This window comes from Zootoca vivipara, chromosome 3 (assembly GCF_965207765.1).
Source record: "Zootoca vivipara chromosome 3, rZooViv2.hap1.1, whole genome shotgun sequence".
NCBI lineage: Eukaryota > Metazoa > Chordata > Lepidosauria > Squamata > Lacertidae > Zootoca > Zootoca vivipara.
Window position 1 is genome coordinate 94,821,450 of NC_142586.1, and position 24,801 is coordinate 94,846,250.

Here is a 24,801-nt window from a genome sequence, read left to right on the forward strand (position 1 = left end):
ACGAGTTTCCACACCTATCAGTCAAACACCCATTCCCACCACCCTTCTGAGAATACCGCTCCCCAGCCTCTCACTATATATAAGGGTCTGGAGACTTCTGTTTCCGTGTATCTGAAGAAGTATGCATGCACACGAAAGCTCATACCAATGACAAACTTAATTGGTCTCTAAGGTGCTGCCAGAAGGATTTTTTAAATTTTGTTTCAACTACGTCAGACCAACACGGGTACCTACCTGTAACTAACCCCATACCAGTAAGGGGGAAACAAGATAAGCTAGAGGGTGCCCCAATACCTTGGCTGATCCATCACCTTCTTAAACAACCTGGCTGCAGCCACTAGGCCACTGACTAACTTTGAAAATCTCTTGACAGCAGAGGGACACAGCAAAGGAGCAGTATCTACAATATATTACTCCAAGACACTACAAATTCCTTCACCACAATTTAAGACCCATGGGAGCATAACATAGGATATGAAATAAATTCTACCCAATGGTCCAAACTGTGATCTAAGCCACCATTTAAATCCATCTCAGCCAAAAGAAGAGAGCTCACCTCGAAAAATTTTTATAGATGTTACCTAACACCACGGAAGCTAGCGCTGATACACCCAGGAACCTCACCTAAATGCTGGAGAATCTGTACATTGGAAGCAGTTCTCAATGAATTCAGTAAGACATATTTCAGAATGAGCATGTTTTGAGGTGGAATCCATTTCATGAAGTTCTTGCCACTTTCCTTAAACACAATATTCCTTTTAAACACAATGTTCCTTTATTGCAGCCTATCCCTCAAAACTGCCGCAGTCTGATTTACAATGCTGAGTAAACAGGGTGGCATTTTAAGACTTGTTTTTGTAAACTGAGGCATGGGCATTCTTTATGACCTGAATGGAGTGACCTTTTTTTGTTTTCTGGAGAACAAAATATAAAGTTGGCAGGTGAAGCAATGCAGTGTTTGCTTTGGGAAAAGGATTGTGCTCAGGTGTGGATTTTTTTTTTAAAAGCAATCACTCTAGGAGTCCCAGTTTTGATAGGAGTGGCATTGCCTTTCCAGCTAATGCTCTTCAGCCAGCCAGTCCTTTACATTGAAGGTCGGATCTTGTAAAAAAAGGCACGGAGAGAGTAGTTTTTCCTGGAAGCATTCATTCATGGTGGATTGATCCAGTGGCATAATTGTTGCATTTTTGAAGTGAATTATATCAAGTAAATTCTATTTCTTAGCTATGTGTAATTATTTTGCCTTCTAACTTACAGGAAATCCGATTGTTGTAAAAGGGAAATCTAAAATCTCCTTTTACTTGAAACGTTACAACATTCAACATTTTTATTTTTAACTTGGGTATAAACTGGTGTTGCATCAGAAGGCGTCTGGCTGTTTTCTTAATATAGCTCATCAAGTTCTCCAAGGGACACATAACAAAAAAGACGGCTGCGTGATCCTTGTGTGCATCTGGGCTTGATAGTATGGTACATTGCCAAGACTGAAATAGGCAGGAGGACTGTGCTTTGGACAAACTAATGAACTGCAGCAGAAAGAAAACAGTGTTGCATGCAATAAATATAGTACAGAATGGAAAATGATGCCTTTGTTTCATGCACACAGTACGGCATTCTGGAATTACCAAATAAAAAAAATCCTTCCAGCAGCACCTTAGAGATCAACTAAGTTTGTCATTGGTATGAGCAGTTATGGCTAGATGGGAAAACAAGATTAGGTGACACTATTTCATCAATTTGGCAAAGGGTCATAGGTAAGGAGTGAATTTTTCAGGTAAAAGTTTCCCAGTTCAACCCCTGGCGTCTCCAAGCTGGGTAAGACCATCCAGTGTACACAATACTAAGCTAGGTGGACAAATGCACTATCTTGGTATAAGATGGGTTCCTGTATTGCATCTTTGCATCATAGAATCATAGAATTGTAGAGTTGGAGGCGACCTTGAGGGTCATCTAGAGCTGTCTCTGCTGTAAGGCAACCTGTGATCTTTGGATGAAGGGAGGCATACAAATTGAACAAACAAAGGGAAGGGGGTGTTAATCATTCAGTGGTCTGCCAAGACCTTTGGCAATTTTTCTTTTTTAATATTCATGTTTTATTGAAAAATTTCCCTTTTTTGGAAAGTTTTATGGACACTTTTCAGAATACATTGCAATAAAAAACCAACTAAGCAAATTGAAAAAAGGAAAATGCAAAGTCCTCTCTGATAGGACTCTTATCCCACACATAGTTCTGGTTACAGGTAGGTAGCCGTGTTGGTCTGGATCGAAGTAAAATAAAAAAATTAAGGTGCTACTGAAGGAATTTTTTTATTTTATCCCACACAGAGAGAGGTGGACCCTCCCGGCTCTCACCTGGAAGCTTCCCTTTCTTCTTATCCCAGCCTCTCACCCTGGGAAATCTTCCTTTTGCTGCCTCTTACACAGGGTCCTTCACCAAACATTCATCCCCTTCATCTGCGTGTCATCTCCTCGTTAACCCAGAGGAGATGATAAAAGCAAGAGCAAAGCAGAAAAAAGAAATATTAAAGGGATGAAAAAGGAGAGGGGGGAAATAAAAAATATTGATAAACAAATGGATGCCTTTTTCTGACTAAAGAAATAGTATGATGAACTCACTAGAAGGATTTGAGCTATGAGCAACAAAAGTAATTCGATGGTAATGTGGTTATGATTTGATAGATAAAAGATGATAGGGTGCAGCAGAAGTGGAGAAGCAACAACTCCATGGGGAAAGGGGTGGGAAATCGACAAAAATAAGAGAAAAGACTGTTTTAACTGTATATGTATAAAAAGTTGAAACTTCATAAAACATAATTTTAAAAAATATAAAAGGAAGACATTAGCAGAAAACGCAGAAGAGGAACTTCCAATTTTCCACCTGCTGTTTGCATAAAATATGATTCTGTGTTGAAAGTGCGAATACAAAGTGAAAGAAAAAAAATATTATCACAAAAATAATTTTAAAAAATACTTGAATTTGTGGTGCAATACGAAAGACTTATTGGAAGCGTCATTCCAACCGACGAGAATTTAATAACAAGGCGATTTTTTTTTCTTCAAGCGGCGAGTGGGCGGCGTGTGGCTGCGAGCTGAGGAACTTCTGGTTTCACACGACCCCTCCGCGCTGATACGGGGATCCGGCCCGGGATGGCAGGCACTGCAGGCGGGGAGCGGTTCTGGCTGTTGCCGCTGCTCTTGCCGAGACACACACGGCGGTGGGGAAAAGCCCCTGTCGCCTCGCTTCCCCTCGGGCGGCTCCCTCGCCGCTCCCCGGCCTGTGGTCGCGCAGCCAGTTCCCTCCGAAGTTTCATCTGGGGCGCCACGTGATTTCCACGAAGCCCGCCTCGAGCCCGCCTCGGAAGGCGCCGCCGCAGCCCGGGCGCCCCAGTGAGGAGGCGAGCGCGGGAGCGGGCGCCTGGCTGCTGCTCTCTTCCCGGCCGGGTCCTGCCCCAGGAAGGCGGCGAGCGGCCGGGGAACCACGCGCGCCTCGCGGTTGCCGTCAGCTGCAGGTGCCGGGATGTCCCTGGCTGGGCTTTCCGCCTAGGCTGAGAGGCAAAGCAAGCCAAGCAGGCAGGCATTCGTCCGGCGCAGCGCGGCGGCGACGCTCCACCTCTTCGGGGCTCCTCCGATGCGCTTTGGCCGTCGCCTCCTGCCGGCTGCGCGCACAAGGAGGTGCGCCAGCGCCTCCTCGGCGGGATGTCTCAGGGCGCGCCGGCGGCTAGCACTTTGCAAAGGAGCTCCTCTTCGGAGGGGACGCAGCAGGTAAGGCAGGGAGAAGGAGGGAGATCGAGGCCAGGAAGTGGGCTGTAAAGGGGACCCGGGGGGGAGGAAGAGGGTTGCGCCGAGTCGTCCCTGCGCGCTCCTTCCGAGCAGTGGCGGACCTACATTGGGGGGGGGGGACTTGAAGCTCGAGCTGCTATGGGGGCCCCTTCACAACCAGCAACGAGGTCTAACCACGGTTCTCTTCTTCCATGGGGTTGCTCCACGACAGATCACCACAATTCGCGTTTCTGGGTATCCACTTTCGTGAACGCCTTAGAATCATAGAATCATAGAATCGGAAGAGACCACAAGGGCCATCCAGTCCAACCCCCTGCCAAGCAGGAAACACCGTCAAAGCATTCTTGACACATGCCTGTCAAGCCTCTGCTTAAAGACCTCCAAAGAAGGAGACTCCAGTCCACCACACTCCTTGGGAGCAAATTCCACTGCCGAACAGCTCTTACTGTCAGGAAGTTCTTCCTAATGTTTAGGTGGAATCTTCTTTCTTGTAGTTTGAATCCATTGCTCTGTGTCCGCTTCTCTGGAGCAGCAGAAAACAATCTTTCTCCCTCCTCTATGTGACATTCTTTTATATATTTGAACATGGCTATCATATAACCCCTTAACCTTCTCTTCTCCAGGCTAAACATACCCAGTTCCCTAAGCCATTCCTCATAAAGCATCGTTTCCAGGCCTTTGTTATTCATAAAATCATTAGAATCTTAAGAGTTGGGAAATACTCCCAAAGGTCATCTAGTCCAACCCCCTGCAGTGCAGGAATCTCAGCTAAAAGCACCCATGACAGGATGGTCATCTCTGCTTAAAAAACATCCAAGGAAGGAGAGTCCACCACCTCTCGTGGGAGTCTGTTCCACTGCCAAACAGCTCTGACTGTCAGAAAGTTTTTCCGATTGTTTAGTCGGAATGTCCTTTCTTGTAACTTTAAGCCATTGGTTCGAGCCCCACCCTCCAGAGCAGGAGAAAACGAGCATGTTCCCTCTTCCATGTGACAGCCCTTAAGATATTTGGAGGTAGCTATCATATCTCCTCTCAGTCTCTTTTCCAGGCTAAACATACACTGCTCCTCATAAGACTTAGTTTCCAGACCCTTAGCTTAGTTTCCTCTAGGGTCTGTTTTTTTAAAAAAAAGGGAAGGGGTTATATTAGCCACAGCAGAACAGCCAGCTTACTGTGTTACTGACTCTCAATCTTTGTTGACATGTATGCAGCCAAAAAAAAAAAAAAACTATTTGATTTGTGATACTAGACCTAAAAAGTTTAAGCAAAGTGGACTGAAGTCACTTCTGGGGCTCCTCTGGAATTTGAGACCCTGAAGCTTGAGCTTCATTTAGTTTCGTAGTAAATCTGCCCTCTGCTTCTGAGGGATCGGAAATAAAACCACCACAATCTGAGCAGGGCTACAGAGGTTTGGTGCTGCTATTCAGTCTCAAAAAACAAAATCAGATCAAATAAAAATATATGGGGGTGGAGGAGCAGGGCAGCCAAAATGACAGAGGTGTGTGCAGAGCGGTTTACTTACCAGGAAAGGCTATGGGTTTTGTCTTTTCCTTGCTTTTATTACATATTTTGTTTTTTTAATCTTGTATTTTTGGGCTGTGAACTACCCTGAGATCTTCAGGCGAAGGGCAGTATACAAATTTAATAAATAAATGAAATCTCATAGGGTATGTTTTAGAAGAAATCTGTAAAGCGGGTGAGGGTGGAGGAATGCGTGTGCACAGAAATAATTCCAGGTGAAAGATTTCTGCATGGCAGGGGGTTGGCCTAGATGACCCTCGCAGCCCTTTCAACTGCAATTCTATGATTCTAAGGTCTATGACTTGTAAGTTACCAGTTGTGGACTTGCCTATTCTCAATCTTTATGCAACCGGGACCCCCCATCCTACTGGGCACCACTGAAAGGAACCCTGGCGGATTGTGCCCGACAGGGATCTCCTATGAGACCATGCATTTCAGAACGAACTTAGAACAAGCTGCTCTTTTTGTCCATTTGACAATAACAGAGCAAAGGCACGCAGCTTGAATTTGCCCATTGAACAACAGTCCTATCTTTCTGTGGCTACAAGCCATGATTGCTCTCCTCTGCCTCCACAGCTTGGGTGGCGCTGTGGTCTAAACCACTGAGCCTAGGGCTTTTGCCGACCCGTGATGGGGTGAGCTCCCGTTGTTCGGTCCCAGCTCCTTCCCGCCTAGCAGTACTAAAGCACATCAAAGTGCAAGTAGATAAATAGGTACCGCTCCGGCAGGAAGGTAAGCGGCGTTTCCGTGCGCTGCTCTGGTTCGCCAGAAGCGGCTTAGTCATGCTGGTCACATGACCCGGAAGCTGTACGCCAGCTCCCTCGGCCAGTAAAGCGAGATGAGCGCTGCAACCCCATAGTTGTCCGCGACCAGACCTAACGGTCAGGCTTTACCTTTTTAACAATAACTAGCAGATCAGTGACTGAGAGAGTGAGAAGAAAGAAACTGACAGCTAGGTGGAAGGAGGGAATAAATCAAGAGTGGTTGGAAAGACAAAGGAACAGGGAAGGGCAGAAAGGACAATCTCTTTATCCACATAGGCCACATCCTCGTTCACCCTGAAATGCTAATTTTTAAAAGTCTCCAGGGAAGGAGGTGAGAATTATTCCTGCATATAAGACTACTTTTTAACCCAGGAAAATCTTCTCAAAAGTTGGGGGTCGTCTTATACGGCGGGTCGTATTTATTATACGGCAAGTATATCCCAAACTCTATATTTTACCTGGAAAAATTGGGGGTCGTCTTATATGCCCAGTCATCTTATACGCCGGAATATACGGTACCCATAGACATCAATGGGGAAATTAAACAATCTAATATAACTAGGATCAGGCACAAGCATGTCCATTTTGCCCTTCCCAAAGCAGGGAGTAGAAAACCACATTGGAGCGGAGCATCCTCAGTTAGGGTTGGCATATGGCCACAAGCAGTGTCTGTGCGGAAATCAGCAAAATGTCTGGGAAAATCTGGATGTATGGCAGCCCATGGCAGCAGTATTGTTTTTGCCGATTTCCCTGAGAAATAGCTCGAAAACGTCCAATTTCCTTGCGATTTTGCAGCTAAAAATACCAAAAGAACTTTTCTGTCTAGATTTTCTTCTTGGTGGGCATGGATTTCTGACTATTAGGAGTGTATCTTGGGGTAGGGGGGTGGCATGGGGAGTGGCTGGAACCCAGAACAAAAATGCACTTCATGCTGCAAAATTTTGTTGCAGGACCCACTATATAATCCTCTAAATCAAAACCCACCAGTGGTCATAAGTGACCCGTTGGTCATGTCTTGCCCGAAGGCAGTAGGTACCGTCAGTGGCACCGTATTGTGTGTTTTTTAAAAGTTGCTTTTCAAAGAGAAGGAGAAAGAGTGTGGGGGAATGGGGGTGCGGGCGATGTGGGGAGAAGGAGTGAGTTACCGGTAGATTGGAAATTCGATGCATTCTCGTGGGGGAACACCCATGCACATGCAAAGTGTTTACCATCACAGAAGACAGTGGGAAGCCTCAGCAAGCAGATCATACCCCTAAGGGGAAAGCAGAGAGAAGACCCAGGTCCGCTTCAGTGATTTTGCTGGGACCTAAGCACACCAAAGCCTTCCAGGGCCTATTAAGCAGAGCGAAGGGGCCATGCCATGCTTCTGAATACCAGCTGCTGGAAACCACTGGAGGGGAGAGTGCTCTTGTGCTCGGGTTGCACTTGCGGGTTTCCAACAGGTCTCTGGTTGGCCACTGTGAGAACAGGATGCTGGACTCGATGGACCACTGGCCTGATCCAGCAGGCTCCTCTTATGTTAAGCTGCTGATGCTACAGCAGCAGCCAATCTACCCTCCATTCCCATTTTTGCAAACAGCAGGTGTTTCTTTACCTTTATATATACAGTATACTGTATTTTAAAAAGCACACGCACCAGGAAGTATGCAAGAACAAATGTTACTGGTGTATTTCACCATGGTCAAAATGAAGAGTTGTGAATTGGGAAAGGGATTTGAATTAAGAAATAAACAAGATTCTAGTCCATCTAGCCCCCAATGCTCCAGTGATTCTTCCTTCTTTCCGTATTCTTAGGTTAGTCCTTCAACTTTTTGTGTCCACATACCCACCTCCCTTCACTCCCAATTAATGTTTACATGTTGTAGTTGAGTGTGTGTGTGTGTGTGTGTGTGTGTAGGTTTTGCACAAGACTGCTCTTACACAAGCCTCTGTATTAAAATTTAAGAAACATAAAGGTTTAGTAGTTACCGGTATGTTCGGCAAACATATAGTAGTTGGAAGTAGGCATGTTTGGAAATGTGTCGGCAACTGCAAAGAACGTCTCTTGTATGTTCCAATTTCTTCTGAAGCGCAATTTTAATTTTATTCTTAATACTGCTGTTTTGCAGAAGAGCAGTTTTTTAAAAATAATAATATGATTGCTCTACCTTCAGCCACAATTGGTGGAAATAGGCATAATACATCCTTTCCTTTTGGCTGATGGAAACAGAATGGCTAGGCTGTGTTCAGGCAAGGAGCAAATGAAAGTAGGGGATGCAGCAATAGATGGCATGGATGGCACCCTAAAAACTTCACCACACACAAACCCACACCAGGGGCATCTTGCCCATAGAGGCAAGTGTCGCGGGGCGCCAGGACGCCAAGTTCTGGAGGGCGCCAGGGAAGAGGCGGAGGCTGAACGAGGTGCCTTCCGGCCTCAGCTCGCTGCCCTCGCCCGCATCCGCCATGCAGCGCTGAAGCAGTGCCACACCCAGAGCCTCTGCCTGCCGTGGCCACTGCAGCACGGGGACCAGGGAAGAGGTGGAGGCTGGGCACCTCCCAGCATCAGCTCACCACCCTCGCCCGCCTCACTGAAGTAACGCTGCGCCTGGAGCCTCTGCCTCTTCCCCGCCAGAGGAGCTGCCCTCCAGCCGCTGCCCGCCTCCTCTAGCCCCGCAAAGCTGCCGCAGCACCATAAGAAGGTCGGCAACTCTGGGAAACGGGGGGTCGGAGGCACCGGAGGGAACTTTGCACCACGGCGCCGTATATACATAAGACGGCCCCGACCTATACAATGTGCTTCATTGCATCCACAGTCAGTGCATGTGATTTTATACTGGATGTCTCTACAAACTGGATTAACCGTGGATTGGAAAAATCTTAATTAACTCGGGGGCAGGGGAACCAAATTAACTGGCTGCCTGTTGGATGAATGCTGTGAATGCTGTTGGGGGGGGGAGGGAATGGAGGCACAAGGAGATTCAAATCCACATTAAACTCCTTTGTAGGTGAACCCTAACTAAGTCATCTGATTTTATTGGCCAGGGTCATGAAGACGATGAAAGGAAAGTACGACGGAGAGAGAAGAACAGAGTTGCTGCCCAGAGGAGCAGAAAGAAACAAACACAGAAAGCAGATAAGCTCCATGAGGTGAACATTGCTGTGGATCCCTGCGGGAGGGAAGAGCAGTAATATCACTCCCAAGTGCAAATGAGGGCCCTCTTCTGGACAAAATGGCAGCATTTGTCAGGGCTGAGGAACCTGGCTTGTTGTTGAGCAGCTGTAAAGTGGCAATGAGGAGTATGTGTTTTGTAGCGGAAAAGCAGCTGGTCAGAGGGGGGTGCTTAACCCTTTCTTTGCCTACTGGTACTGCTGTCCTCCCACCCCACGCTGCTGCTTTTCCCTTGGATGCAGCAAACATGAGTCTGGAAGAGAAGCAGCTGGGGGGAGGTGTTGTATGGAGAAGGAACAGGCAGGGGAATCATTTGCCTTCCAGTATCTGAAGGGCTGTCAAACTGAAGAGCTGATGTGTTCTCTGTTGCTTGCAAGGGGTGGCACTAGAACTGATGGGTGGAAATTGCAAGGAAGCAGATTTTGGCTTAAACATTTAGGTGAAACATCCAAATGGTTACGGGTTGTTTGACAGTGGAACAGCCTGCCTTGGGAGGGGTTGGGTTCTCCTTTGCTGGAGGTATTGTAGCAGAGGCTATAGAGTTAGACAGCCATCTGTCAGGGAGGCAGCAATTGCATCCTGCACTATAGATCCTGCTTTGAGCAACGGATTGGATGACTTGCAAGGTTCCTTCCAATTTTATGACTCTATGATATTCACATGCAAATAATAATAATAATAATAATAATTTTTATTTATACCCCGCCCTTCCCAGTCAAGACCGGGCTCAGGGCGGCTAACAACAAATAATATCAACACAAATATAAAAGAAACAATTCAGTTAAAACAACAGAATAATACAATGTTAAAATTCAATTTTAAAATTAAAAATCTACGAATAAGATAAAACCATTATAAATAAAACCTTATGCCTGTGGAATTCATGGTCCCCTTCTACCATTTTGCATCTGTTCATTCCCTTCCCTGATAGCAGTTTGGTGATGTGGCAAACACTGCCTTGCATGACTGGAGTGGAGCTGAACACCCCCAGTTGTTTGAACAGGGCATTGGTGATCAGTGGTAGACTGCCTCTGATCACAACTGTTCCATGCTTCATCCTTGAGGCTCCTAGTTGGTTCTTTCCTCTGCAAACACATTTTCAAGGATGCTTAAACTCGTGGTTCTCACTGCAGCCTGGGGTAGTGAATTCTGCATAATAATTACAAACCACATGAAGTACAGATTTGACTGGCCTGCATCTTACACGCCCTGCCAGGTTCAGAAGATCCTGGAGTGTGTCATGTTTTGAGTCAGAATCGGTGTGTTTTTCACTATTCACTCTCTCTGCAATGGTCATGATATTAGAAGTCTGTGCCACAGCCCTTCTTGGTGTCACAGGTCTTTCAGGGCTATAAAGCCCCAATTGCCAAAGGCTTTCCCTTTGCTCTTTTCTATGTGTCTTCCATGTAACAAATAGAGCAGAAGAAGACTCTGCTCTACACTTTAACTCAGGGGTAGGCAACCTCAGGCCAGTGGGCCGGATACGGCCCAATCGCCTTCTCAATCTGGCCCACGGACGGTCCGGGGATCAGCGTGTTTTTACATGAGTAGAATGTGTCCTTTTCTTTAAAATGCATCTCTGGGTTATTTGTATGGCCTGCCTAGTGTTTTTAGATGAGTAGAATGTGTGGTTTTATTTAAAATGCATCTCTGGGTTATTTGTGGGGCAGAGGAATTCGTTCATTCCCCCCCCCCAAAAAAAATATAGTCCGGCCCACCACATGGTCTGAGGGACAGTGAACCAGCCCACGGCTGAAAAAGGTTGCTGACCCCTGCTTTAACTGGTGTACAGAAAAGGAGCTTTCAACAGGTGTAGCTTGTGTGGAAACTATTTTTTACCAGAGTCATGGCAGTTATCCATCATTTAAATTTTTTTTGCTTACTGGCCACTTACTGGCGTGGGAGTAGCCCCTCAGGAGACCATTTAGTAAATCTTTTGTTATTCTACAAATCAAAACATAGATTTCAGATTTTAATAACATTTCCCCTTAAACAAAGCAGCAAAACAATAACCACCCCCCTTCTCACAGACAACATTTAAAAGGCTGTAGGATATAAATTGGCTAAAGGCCTGGTTGAGGAGGAATGTTTCTGCCTGGCGTCTAAAAAATATATAATGAAGGTGCCAGGCGAACATCCCTGGGGAGAGCATTCCACAGACGGGGAGCCACTGTAGAAAAGGCCCATTCTTGTGTCGCCACTAGGCCTGGGTGATACAGTGGTGCCTCGCTTAACGAATGCCCTGCTTAACAAAATTTCCGCTTAACGAAAGGTTTTTTCGAGCGGAGCTTGCCTCGCTAGACGAATGCGTTTTATGAAAAATTCGTCTAGCGAATCGCAGTTTCCCATAGGAATGCATTGAAATTCAATTAATGCGTTCCTATGGGCAAAAAAAAATTTCAAAAAAAATTCAATGCATTCCTATGGGATTCGCTAGACAAATTTTTTCGCTATAAGAAAAGACCCGTGGAACGAATTAATTTCATCTAGCGAGGCACCACTGTATATCAATAGATTGCCCAGGACCGGTATGAGGAGCAGACTGCAATGTCCGCTACACTCAGTGATATATCGCTGGTGAAACTGCCACTGCTCCTGAGTCCCTCTGCTAGCGACTTCCTCCAGTGAGCATTACTAGCAGAGGGACTCAGGAGCGGTGGCGGTTTCACCAGCGTTACATCACTGAGTGAAACCGCCATCCCACTCTGCCCTCATACTAGGCAGAGGAAGAAAAAAGCTGCATCGGTGAGGCGCCGATACAGCTTGCACCTCTTTCATCTTTAAACTGCTTGGCTGAAGAGTGTGTGGTTGCCGCTTCCCTCAGCCGAGCAGTTAAAGGATCCCCCAGCCCAGCGCTGGCTCCTGTGCAAGTGGGGGGGGGGAGGACCAGGGATGGCTCTGCTGGGGATGGGGAGCCCTCCTGCGCCCCAGCTGAGCCAGACAAACAAGCTGCATTGTCCCAGCCTGCTAGGCACTGGGGTGAAACAGCCTCAGCTTCCGCAGTGAGAGCTGAAACAATTTCTCTCGGTGCCTCGCAGGCTGAGGCCAATGCAGCTTGTTTTTTCAACATTGCGGTATATCGCCAGACCACGATGTTTGTCTGGTGATATACTGCGATGTTGAAAAGCTGATATCAACCAGCCCTAGATGCTACTCTCTGGACTTCACATGGAGGAGGCACATGGAGAAGGGCCTCAGATGATGAACACAGAGTCCGGGATGGTTTTATATGGGAAGAGGTGGTCCTTGAGGCCCTGCAGTCCTCAGCAGTTTAAGGCTGCATCATTACTGTGTTATGAAAATCACAGAGACTAGTCAATAATCTGTCCCTGATCAAAGCGTTCCCAATCTCCTTTATCAGAAAAAGTCAATCAATCAAATGTCAGGCCAAGAACATATATTCTTCATTGTTCTACAACCTTCCTGCAGACTACCTGAATGGTTTGTCGTTCGAGACCCCCAGGCTGGGACCATGTTGCAACTTTAGAGTAGTAGTTTCTTTAGTCTCACATTCCCCTGGAGTACATTTCTGCATTCCTATTAGCTCTCCTTTCTCTTTCACTCCTTTAACTGATTATTGTAAAGCTGATTTTCTTTAGAAGAGAGGCTCAAAACTGGAATAAGAAGGGTGTGTTCAGTGAGGTCATAACAACAACTACTGTGAGTTTTATCATTTAGTGCTTCAAAGCTTTCTTATGAGCAATCCTGAATGCATTTTAGTAAATTAGGGTGGGGAACCAGAGAGATTAATGTGACATTTCTGTAGAAGAGAGCAAATTATTCATCCCCTCCATGTGTGGTACTTTTCTTTTTTTAAGGTGCATTGCTGTAAATCCTCCCGGCCACATTCAAATAAGAGGGGGAAACAGTAACCTGCTGTACATTTGCATTGCTGCCTAAGCCACCTTTCTTTTCCCCATCTGCACTTTAAAAAATAATAATTTAAAAAGCAGCTTTGCGTCTATGTTTCATTTGACAATCACACCGATGAAGAAAGCAGATAATGTTTGATAAAGGAGCAGAGAGGATGGGAGAGTACAGGGCCCCCAGGAAGCGCAGATTATTTCGACTGTTTCATTTTAGAAATGGAAGCTGTGATGATCCAGGAAAGGGTTTGCAAATGATGTGGGTTTTGTGGAAGCATTTGAAAGAGGAGAGTGATATGTACAGAGCTCACCAGTGGGGCTTAATAAACTTTCCTGCCACCTGGTTTTTACCTGTTTTTTCTTTTTAAAGGAGCACTTGGCAGACCACAAGAGATGGATGTTGGGTTGTGTTTGGTTTGATTGCAAGCCTCATAGAATCATAGAGTTGGAAGAGACCACAAGGGCCATCCAGTCCAACCCCCTGCCAAGCAGGAAACACCATCAAAGCATTCTTGACATATGCCTGTCAAGCCTCTGCTTAAAGACCTCCAAAGAAGGAGACTCCACCACACTTCTTGGCAGCAAATTCCACTGTCGAACAGCTCTTACTGTCAGGAAGTTCTTCCTAATGTTTAGGTGGAATCTTCTTTCTTGTAGTTTGAATCCATTGCTCCGTGCCCTCTTCTCTGGAGCAGCAGAAAACAACCTTTCACCCTCCTCTATATGGCATCCTTTAATATAGTTGAACATAGCTATCATATCAGCCTCTCCACAGTTACGAGTGTTTCTTTATTTCCAGTTGGTGCCTCTGCTCATAACAGACATGTTTGTGTGCGTCCATTTCTGAAGGCAGCAGATCCAAGTAACTGCTAGGTTTTCAGAACATGGGAGGACAGCAATTGTTGCCTTTCCCCCGCCAGCAGCTGAAAGGGAAGGGTCATAGCTCAGTGAGAGAACATCTGCTTTTGCATACAGAAGGTCCCAGCTATGACTAGGTACTGTAGGGCATGCTCTGAACACCTGGAGTGCTGCTGTCTGCCAGTGCAGGGAACACTGAACTAGATGAGCCAATGGTCTGATTCAGGGTGTGTTCCCATTACTAAGTGTGCAACGAAGTTGTATTTTGCGTTGTGCATCTGTGTTTGTCTCACAGCTCTTCCCCTGGCTGTTCACATCAGCACAGCTTCATCAGTGTCAGATTCGTTTCTGTTTTTAAATGCACCGGGGTCTTCTCCCCATGCAGAGGTGTTCATACCTTGTCTAGAGACGAAGTAGAAACACCTTAAGGCATCCAATTGGTATGTGGTTAATTTGAGAAACAGTGCATCAATGTATTATTTTATAAGAGAGGACAGGAACACAACACTAATGTCTCATAACAAATGCAGCTGATCTGTAGAAAAGACTGTACAACTTGAAAAAAGAGACAAGGTGTGTACATACCGGGTATATGTGTTTTGATGACTGTGGCGTTCCGTACAGAGCCCCCGGTCGTTTTACAGACTATTGACCTGTACACCACTATTCCGCTGCCACCAACCAGGATCCCCCGGTAAAACACTGAGTCTCAGCCAGGATTAAAGTTAATAATGAATATTAAGAGTTTATTTCAAACACCAACAAGCTTTAGATATATTCAAAACACTGTTGCACTTTATCCTCTCAGTCTTATTTCTGTCTTTAGCTCACTCTAACTCCTCTACCTCCCCACCACAAAGATCCACTGTCACCAACCCTCACAACTCCCAACCCTCAACTGTCCCAACCGTCAACTGTCAACTGCCAATAAAAACCTTGGGCTGAGCCTTAAAACAATTAAGCTCCGCCTCTGGGCTTTCCTATTGGTCAGCTTATTAACTCTTTTCTCTCCGCCTGTACAGACATATTCCCAAGGAGTGGGCAAACGCCACAATCGCCATCATGTGTGAATGTGAATTAAAAACCCAGCACTGGAAATGCAGTGTGTGCACATCTATTTTCATAAGACTACTAGCTGGCCCTGCACACGTTGCTGTCTATGAGATGGAGGGTAATAGCCCCCCTTCAGATCCCCCTGAGCCTCAGAGTCCCCCTGAGTCGAGGCAAGATACTGTGGAGAGGGCAGGTTTCATCCCTGTGTCTCCCCCCACCCTGTTCTGACCCATTACGTATCCCTGCCCTCTATTCGGACACCCCATCCCCCCCAGGCAGGCCCCTATCTCCACTTGGCCTAGTCTGCAAAGCCGAGGTGAGATACTGTGGAGAGGGCAGGTTTCATCCCTGTGTCTCCCCCCACCCTGTTCTGACCCATTACGTATCTCTGCTCCCTATTCCCCCCCGCATCCCCTCCAGGCAGGCCCCTACCTCCACTTGGCAATGTTGGTTATTTGGTGGGGGCCTAAGGGTCTGATAATGGCCGCCCTGGTGGTTTCAGTTGCTTGGTTGATGATGTCATTTGGTTTGTGGGTGTGGCTTAGATTTCACAGGAAGGGAGGGGGTGGAGGAGGGTATTACGCCACTTGAGGGCGCTGTTTGACTTGGTGGAAAACCAGGTCTATACATGCCCAGGTGTGTGATTTGAGGGATTTTTGTTGCCAGCAACGCTCGGGGAGTGGCCTGGATTGTTGTGTCAAAATTTCAGGACGATCGGTCAAGCGGTTACGGAGAAAAGTGCAAAATGCAGTTTCACGATTTTCACATTTTTATATATATAGATTGTAATATGGACAGATTTAGAGGGGCTGTGTTTCTTGCTTGCACAGTCCTCCGTTTGAAGGTGCCCTCTGTCTTAAAGGGCTGCTGCCTGATCCTAGTCCAGTTTCAAGATAAGAAGGGAGAGTAAGAAGGACCTTGAAGTTGCCCATCAACAGTTAGTGGCCTTCATGCATCTTCTCTTGCTTGGGTGGTAGATTCCCACTGTATCGTCATTTCTGTCATGGCTAATAGTTCGGTGATAGGTCTGTCTGCCATGAATGTGCCTATCCCCTCTGAGCTACCACAAAGGGCCAACACCTCTGATATGCAAACAGTAGATTTGCATTGGTGAAGGCCACAGTATTTGAGGGCTGTGTACACACTAATCTTGTTCATAGCACAAAAATGTAGTTTCTCTCAGTCAGGAATTATTCCTGCTCGTCCTCAACATGGCGGCTTTCGATCAAGATTGATTCTAAATCCTGCCATCTCCACAACTTTCCCTGTTTACATATATCTCTGGTGAACGAAGAAGGAAATGGCCAATTCAAAGTGTTGGTGCTGACCTTTAAAGCCCTAAACTGCCTCGGTCCCGTATACCTGAAGGAACATCTCCACCTCCATCACTCTGCTTGGACACTGAGGTTCAGTGCCGAGGGCCTTCTGGCAGTTCCCTCGCTGCGAGAAGCCAAGTTACAGGGAACCAGGCAGAGGGCCTTCTCAGTAGTGGCACCCGCCCTGTGGAACGCCCTCCCACCAGATGTCAAAGAGAAAAACAACTACCAGACTTTTAGAAGAGGTCTGAAGGCCGCTCTGTTTAGGGAAGCTTTTAATGTTTAATAGACTATTGTATTTTAATATTCTGTTGGAAGCTGCCCAGAGTGGCTGGGGAAACCCAGCCAGATGGGCGGGGTATAAATAATATATTGTTGTTGTTGTTGTTATGACTGCCCACCTGCTCATTCATTGCCATTATCGCCTACATCTGTTTTTAAATAGGTACATAGCAATCGTTCCAAAATGGGCTTTATTTTCAGAACAGGTTTCTCAAGAAGCACTTTTTGTGGGGCCAAAAATATGCACTATGTGTGGACTTTGTAGGGAAAGCAAGCACTCATTCTCCATTGGTTGCAGCATAGAATGTCACGTGTGCGCAGCCAGAATCTCAGGTCTGGACCCAGATGTCGTGAAGCTTACTCTGTTGTCTCAAGGTGTAGTCATTTACATATCAAACTTGCCTTACCCCATAAATTACTGTCAGTGACTACTTACTGTACCGGTATGCTTCTGACTACAAGTTGTTGGAAACCATAGGAGGGGAGAGTGCTGTTGTGTTCAGATCCTGCTTACATGCTTCTCATAGGCATGTAATTGGCCACTGGGAACAGGATGCTGGACTAGAATTGATCCAGCAGACTTTTTAAATGTTCTTAAACTAACACAGCCCAGACCATGATGTACAAGGAATATCACACTGAGACGCGATCTTCAGGATAACTCTTTGATAGCTGATACCAAGTTTGCTTTTTATCTGATTTCACGTTCTTCCCCTTGCCCTGTTTTTATTTACTTTGCAATGAGGAAATAGCAAAGTGGGGGAAATGTGGCTGGCAGTGGCTGGCTGGATTGCACCCTTAACTCATGTGATAATCCGTTTCAGGAATACGAGTGCCTTGAGCAAGAGAATATCTCCCTGAAAAAAGAAATTGGAAAGCTGACCGACGAAATGAAACACTTGAGCGAAGTCTTGAGGAACCATGAAAAAGTCTGCCCTCTGTTGCACTGCTCTTTAAACTTTGGCTTGATTCCTAGACACGATGTCCTCAGTGGCCCCTTGCCAAGATGAGGAGGCCACCGTCAGAGGATTGGCAAGTTCTACTGATATGAAAGAGTTTTTGAGAGCCTCTTCCTTTTCCACCATGCTTCATGGACACGACAAGCACTCTTGCCACTTGTGACTGCTTTCCCACCACGAAAGTCTAGTAAATCATCAGGATGCCGCCTTGAGAATGAAAAGCATGGATGGACTGAAGCCTTGTGGGAAAATCTTTGGACAAAGTGCCCTCTCCCTCACTCTCTTTCTCCCTCTCTCCCTGTGTGTTTCCACTGTGTGCTGTTTGTCCAGCAAGGAATCTGAAATGTGGCCTTGAATGCAAATAACGTTATCACGTTTATTTTTAAACACACAACTTTCTTCTCCTCATTGTTGCTAAGAAATGTGTTGGCGATGATGAGGAAAGGGGAAGAGCCTGTTCTGGAGCTTGAAACCAAAAGGGATAGTGGGCACATCCTGGAGCCAAGGATTGGCACTTCTGCATCTCTTGCCTACCTACCAGATTCTTTGTTCCCCATGTGCCTTGGGCTTCTCCTCTTCCACTCTCTCTCTCTCTCGTTCTGTGAAAATCCAAACATTGCAATTGCATGTATACTTTTCAGGCTTGTTTCAGTCATACATAAATTCAGTGATACAAATGCAGCCATCTCACCTGCTGATTGGGTAGCCCACACCCTAGACTTTTTTTTGGGGGGGGGGAGTTCCCAGCTTTCAGGAAAGGCCTTCAGGGGAGCATGCAGAGGATGGCAGAGGGAAGAAGAGAGGAAGATTCCCCTCTCTTGAGCAGTACCCTGGGGTTTATTGACTGTAAAAACACCATTAATTTAAAGCACATGAACTCCTCCAAAGATCCCTAGGAACTCTCGTTTATTGTAGCTCTGTGAGGGGTAACGATGGCTCCTAGGATGCTTTGCGGAAAGCCACATGCTTTAAATGTCTGGTGTGTATGTTCTTCCATTCCTCTAGAAAGTACTGAATATTGAGCCTATGGTTGGCTAGGTTGTTGAACTATGCCTCCAGCAATGATACCCTTTTATTTCCTCCTCCTTTTGAGCCGCTGTTCTGAACACCATTCTACAGAGAACATATTGATGCCCCCTTTTTATGTGCACTGTTCTTCATCTTCATGAGCCCCTTCCATGCCACCCCACCCCCCACCCCATGAGGGGAAAAAATAAATTTATCTGGATAGTGAGTTCCTGCTTTATTATGGATCAGAGCCAAAGTCTAAAGCTGATCACATTTTTGGCATGTTTGCTGAATGACTCTGAAATCTGCATGAAAAGATCTGTTTCCCCTTCCTTTATGGAGAGTGGATGTGCTTCATCACTCATGCCCATAACTGGCATGTCTTTGAAAACCACAAATCATTTCAGGGACACATCTTCATGCTTTTCTGCCCATGTTCATAGGACTGCTTGTACCGAGATGGACCACTGAGTCATCTAGCTCAGCATCGTCTGCACTGACCTGCATGGGCGCTCCAGGGTTTCAGACATAGCCAGCCCTACCTGGAGATGCTGCAGATTCAACCTGGGACCTTCTGCAATCAAAGCAGATTCCCTACTATGGAGCCATACCCCTTCCTCTGGGATTTCTCTACTGTTTTCAGAGCAGGAAAAGCTGACAGTGTAATCTGATGAACGTTCAAGCTCAGTGTTGATTGGAGCTTACACTCTAAAACAGAGATGGGAAACATCTCCAGAACTTTTGAGAATCCATCTTGCATCACCCCTGACTATTGGTCAGGCAGATGAAAGCTGGAGTCGCAACATCAGGAGGGAGGCATCTCCCCCACCTGCCTCCTCTCTTCGGTACCTGACATAGCTGTGGGTTAAAATAGTAGAAAGGTCATATTCGTTCACAGTGCGTGGAGGGAGGCAGAACTTCTGCTAGATGACTAAAGGAAACTCAAGGACATCTGAAAACAAAGTTCTGGTTTGTATGGTTTTGCTTCCATTTTCAAGTCCTTGAGCCAGGGAAATATGCCTTCACCACATAGCCACATTTATCAACGCTTACAGCAATGAGGATCTGGGATTCTCCAAAAAGGGAAGTTCATGACTTTTTCAAAGAGGACCTTTTGGTTTCTCATCACTTATGCAACCAGATACTTTTAACCCCCTTTTCTAAAGTACACTCTTGGTTCTGAAGTGAGGATTCTTACGGCCATTCTGTACTTCTGCGAATGGCATGTCCTGACTGGATGAACTATGAGAGAGCATTTTAAGAATGCTGCTGGTTTTCAACTCTGACAGTTCCTTTCTCGACTCACCCTCCTGCATTGCTGTTATTGCTGAAAAGGGAAGGGGGATGGGGGGGGGAGTTAGGTAATACTCAATTGTGGGCTGAAATACATAGCTCCTCCCCCTCCCCTGCCTCTTTAGACCTTTGGGTCCCTTCCAACTCTACAACTCTATGGTTCTATGATCTGTATTACTTCACTTCAAAATATTGCAAGCCCATCCAGAAACAGCTTGCTGGGTGGAGTGGATCTGCTATGTTAGCTTCCTGGTAGGTGGACCACCATCCCTTGGGGTTGTAGGGTGGCAGGAGCAAACGCACAAGCAGAGCCAACCCAGTGCTGCTGCTGCTTGCGTGTTAGCACTGCACCAGCCTCTCTGCCACCTCACTCACTCTCTCCCAGTATGCAACAACAACTGACCTGCTGCAAAATTAGCATAGCGACTCCAGTCCACCGTATGAGATACTTTTGAGCTAATCCTTGTGTGTTTGGGGACCCTGATGCTCATTCAGCTGAGTAGGCCCCAGACCAGGGGTCCCCAAACTACGGCCCCCGGGCCGGATGCGGCCCAATCGGCCTCCCAATCCGGCCCGCGGCGACCCCCGCCGCCCGCTGCCGCCGCCCGCTCTTACGGCGTGCGGCGCGGCGACGATCTTAAAAATCGGCAAAAAATCGCCGAAAATCCTTTGTGCGCATGCATATGGGCCTCTCCCGACCCGGAAGAGGTCATTTCCGATGCACTTCCGGGTCGGGGGAGGCCCATATGCATGCGCACAAGCGATTTTCGGCGATTTTTTTCCCGCCCGTGTGCGTGTGCGCATGCGCACGGGCGCGCACTCCCCCTCCCTCCGACCCGCTGCGCGCGCACCCTCCGGCCCGCCGCGCGGTCGGCACGGCGAGCACCGGCCCACTGCGCAGTAAGTCTGGGGACCCCTGCCCCAGACCTAAGTCCGAAACATTGTCTCACCCCTTATATACCGACCCAATTGCTGTGCTCTGCCATTGAGGCCTCCGACATATGGCATCTAATAAGGAGGTCCATACCTTATAACAGGCATCCCCAAACTCCGGCCCTCCAGATGTTTTGGGCTACAATTCCCATCATCCCTGACCACTGGTCCTGTTAGCTAGGGATCATGGGAGTTGTATGCCAAAACATCTGGAGGGCCGCAGTTTGGGGGTGCCTGCCTTACAATATAGGATTTGGGCCTTTAGTTCTGGTGGCACCTGCCCTTTGGAATTCCGTCACCTCAAATATTAGACAGGTGCCATCTCTTTTTCCTTGGCAGTGTCTACTGGAAACTCTCCCTTTTCTAGCAAGCCGTTTAAATAGAGATCTTTCCTGGTATGCACCTGTACTGGATAGGTTTTTAAGATTTTTTTGTTAAATTGTTTTATCATTTGTTATTTGCTACCCTGGGAAGGAGAAGGGTATGACAGAGGACGAGATGGTTGGACAGTGTTCTCGAAGCTACCAACATGAGTCTGACCAAACTGCAGGAGGCAGTGGAAGACAGGAGTGCCTGGCGTGCTCTGGTCCATGGGGTCACGAAGAATCGGACACGACTAAACGACTAAACAACAACACCCTGGGAAGGGAGGGATATAAATTTAATAAATAAAAAGCTGTGTCCCCACAGCACTTCTGGGGGAAGTCAAGTGAGAAAGAAGAGGAAGGGAGGCCTGAGGGACACTCAATCTCCGAAGGGTGCTCAAGCATTTGGGAACTGTTACATCATTGGAATGGGGCCTATATAAGCATATACTGTAGTACAAAACACGAAATGCAGGGTGTCGGCTTTCAGCTAAAAATAATGATAGCAAACTTCCTGGGCCTGGGACCAAGGCAGTCCTGGTCCTCTGGTATTATAGCAAGGATGGGGAACCTGTGCCCTCCCCCCAGATATTGCTGGACCACAACTCCTATCAGCCCTGACAATTGGTCACATTGGCTGGGATGGATAATATTACAATTGATTACCCACCCTTCACCCTAAGGTCCCAGGGCAGGTTAAACAGCTTTTAAATCGCAACCTGTAAACCACAGGTAGTGTCCAGTGACATTTGGAGGGTTACAGATCCCTCATCTCTGAGCTGGACCATTCCAGAATCTGTTGCTTTTGTAGCTTTTAAAGGAGAGGAGAAGACAATTGTGAGGGTAAACATGCCTTGCCATTTTCTGTTGACCGGTTTCAGGGAAACCAAAAACGCATCTGTCTTGTACTCCTCCTGCTCTAAGCCCAAGGCTCTCATGAACATTCAGATCCCATGTGTTGACAATTGGTGGGACCCAGATTCAAATCCAAGATCACTGCTGTCAGCCAGCATATCCTACTTCACAGGGTTGTTGTGAGGGAAATGTGGGGTAGACCTTTTAGATGCACCTGCCACTGTTCCTTGGAGGAAGGGTGGGATCAAAATGTGAGTAATAGTAAGTAAAGCGTGATTTTCAAGAGATGGTACTTCAAATGTTGCATTATTACAATGTATTTTTTCAACTTTCCCTTCCACCTGGAAAACAGGGATTGTCCCCTTCTTCTCCCCAGCACAACTTGCTAAAGACTTCCTTTCCCCTCTCACTTCAAACCCACACCTCATCACCATGGCAACCTCTGTCTGCCCAGGCCCAGGCTCTCAGATGAGCCACCAACCCCTTTTGGCATGTTAAATCCCTTTATTCCAGATGAGGCCCTGGCTTGGAAAGAAAGCTTAGCCTGTTCTTTTCCACTGACCTCCAATCTTTCCCTCAATAATCTGAATAATCAAAACCCTGCCATTTAATATTTCTAGGGTTTGGAGGAGGATCCCCCCCAAAATCTATAACAATATCCATTGGCCTGATCCAGCAGGTCTCCTATGTTTCCCACAGTAACCAACCATATGCCTTTGGGAAGCTCACAGGTAGAGTCGCCCTTTCCAGCTACTGCTCTCAGGAGCTGGTATTCAGTGATATAGAGCCATTGATGGTTTTTATCCTCCATGATAAATTTATCTTATCTTATCCTGTCTTAAAGCCAGGGCTTTTTTCAGGGGGAACTCACAGGAACTCAGTTCTGGTACCTATCAGGTGGGTGCCATTACCATTCCAAGAGAACGAGGGAGGTGTTCATTCTGAGTGCTGGCACCTCTTTTTCTAGGAAAAAATAGTACTGCTTAAAACCACCCAACTTGGTGGACATGTCCACATACAGCAGTAAGCAAATTTAGCTGTGCTGTCCTGAACATGTACCCCCTATCATAGCTGCCAAGTACCCCGTTTTCCCCGGGAAACCCACATTTTTACTTACCTTTTCCCGGTGGTCCCCCGTATCACTTCGTCTCCTGTTTTTCTCCGTTATTTTCTCCTGCCGGCGGCCATTTTTTTCCTTTCTGATTTGCCCTTCTATGGGCACCAAAAATGGCCACCGCCGGCTTCAAAAGTCGCATCTATGCATGTCCAGAAGTGCATAAAAGCGACTTCCGGTGTCGGCGGCGGCCATTTTTGGTGCCCATAGATGGGCGGAGCGACACTGGAAGTTTCGTCGACGCACTTCCTGACATGCGTACAAGCGACTTTCGAAGCCAGCGGCGGCCATTTTTGGTGGCCATAGAAGGGCAAAGCGACACCGGAAGTTACGTCAACGCAACTTCCGGTGTCACATGGCTGCCGGTCCTGGATTCTGCAGTCCGGGACTTGGAAGGTAAGCCCCCTATATCTCAATGTCCAAGGGAGATGCTGTACCATGTGAATACTCCCTCAACACCAGAATGGCGAGCAAGCAAAGTAAACCAAAGTGACCTCACTTCACTTGAGTAGGGAACAGTCGTGTGTTCCCACTTTCAGCTGTCTGGTTATAAAAGAAGGCCAAGACACACAGCCCTTCATGGGATTTCCTTTTGTGCGATGAACTAGATATGGCACCATCAGCAGGATGTGAACCAGGACAGGGAACCTTTTTTTTTTTTTTAGGCTGAGGGCTTCATTCCCTTCTCTTCTGGGTAGCCTCCCAGGTGCCACCTGCCAATGCTGGTCAGGACCAGAAGCAAAAGTGAGCAGAGCAATGGGTGTAGATTTTAATTGGAAAGTAGGCTAGTGTCCTCATGCACTCACACAGACCCCTGTGTCCTTGCAGGAGAGCAAGAAGAATGATCAGAGTTCAGGGATACATTCCAGCCAGGCATAAACACTCAAGGAGGGTCCAAAGCAGGGCTGGTAAGCTGTGTGCCCTGGGGAGAAGAGTTATGGCCTGGGGAGAGTCCCAAAAGCCAGGCAGAGAAACTTGGAGGGCTGCATTTGGCCCTCGGGCCTGAGGTTCTCCATCCTATATGTAGACACACGGTCAAAAGCATATGCTCCCTACAGCCTGCCAATTGGTCTTCATTGTCTAGGGATGCCCTTCAGATACCCACATTCCCCCATCCCCAAAAGGAACTGGAATGCTCCCAGGATATGAGTCTAAAGTATGTCTCATCTACAACTTCCCCTAGGTCCCCCTCTTTCCTTCTGTTTGTTCAGTGAAAGGGTCACTGAAACCTGTGCATAGTTTTTTTAGAGTCATTGCAATTGGAACCCCCCCCCCCCAATCTGGACCTTGTGCAGAAACGAATGAGCTCTCTACCTCAAGAAAAGAGTTTCACGGCTTTACTACAGAAGAACCTTACACCTTATATCTCTTAACAGATTCTTCTCCTGGACAGCAAGACTACAAAAAAGAGAGCTGCTTCTTTGTAAGAAACAATTTTGGGAACATCTAACACTACTTCCTGCATGTTTGCATGCCTCCTAAAGTGTACGTCTCATCATGGGTTTGCACAATGGAAAATACTAGTGGAGGAAACACTTTTTTAAAAAAAAGTTGACTCTCCTGTGCATCACAGACTGTGCCTATTCCCAGACACTTGTCTCAACCCTCATACCCACAACAGAGAGAGGAGCAATGGTCCAAAATACATGCTGATACCCTAACTCTGACACATCTCATAGTCAT

The 24,801-nt window shown here is 46.8% G+C and overlaps 1 protein-coding gene across 1 annotated transcript; it reads left to right on the forward strand.

The window, feature by feature from the left end:
• The first annotated feature begins 1,319 nt into the window (after nucleotides 1-1,319).
• BATF3 (basic leucine zipper ATF-like transcription factor 3) lies at nucleotides 1,320-18,227 on the forward strand. The gene is made up of 3 exons (XM_035111291.3): nucleotides 1,320-3,762; nucleotides 9,090-9,194; nucleotides 17,416-18,227. The coding sequence occupies exons 1-3, from the start codon at nucleotides 3,697-3,699 to the stop codon at nucleotides 17,599-17,601; spliced, it is 357 nt and encodes a 118-aa protein (XP_034967182.1). The 5' UTR covers nucleotides 1,320-3,696; the 3' UTR covers nucleotides 17,602-18,227.
• The last annotated feature ends 6,574 nt before the right edge of the window (nucleotides 18,228-24,801 follow it).

Bases quoted from the DNA above. Each gene is read 5' to 3' on its own strand.
- BATF3 (XM_035111291.3), top strand. From the start codon at position 3,697: ATGTCTCAGGGCGCGCCGGCGGCTAGCACTTTGCAAAGGAGCTCCTCT. The intron at 3,763-9,089 runs GTAAGGCAGGGA...TTTATTGGCCAG, and splicing joins CTTCGGAGGGGACGCAGCAG to GGTCATGAAGACGATGAAAG. The intron at 9,195-17,415 runs GTGAACATTGCT...AATCCGTTTCAG, and splicing joins AAGCAGATAAGCTCCATGAG to GAATACGAGTGCCTTGAGCA.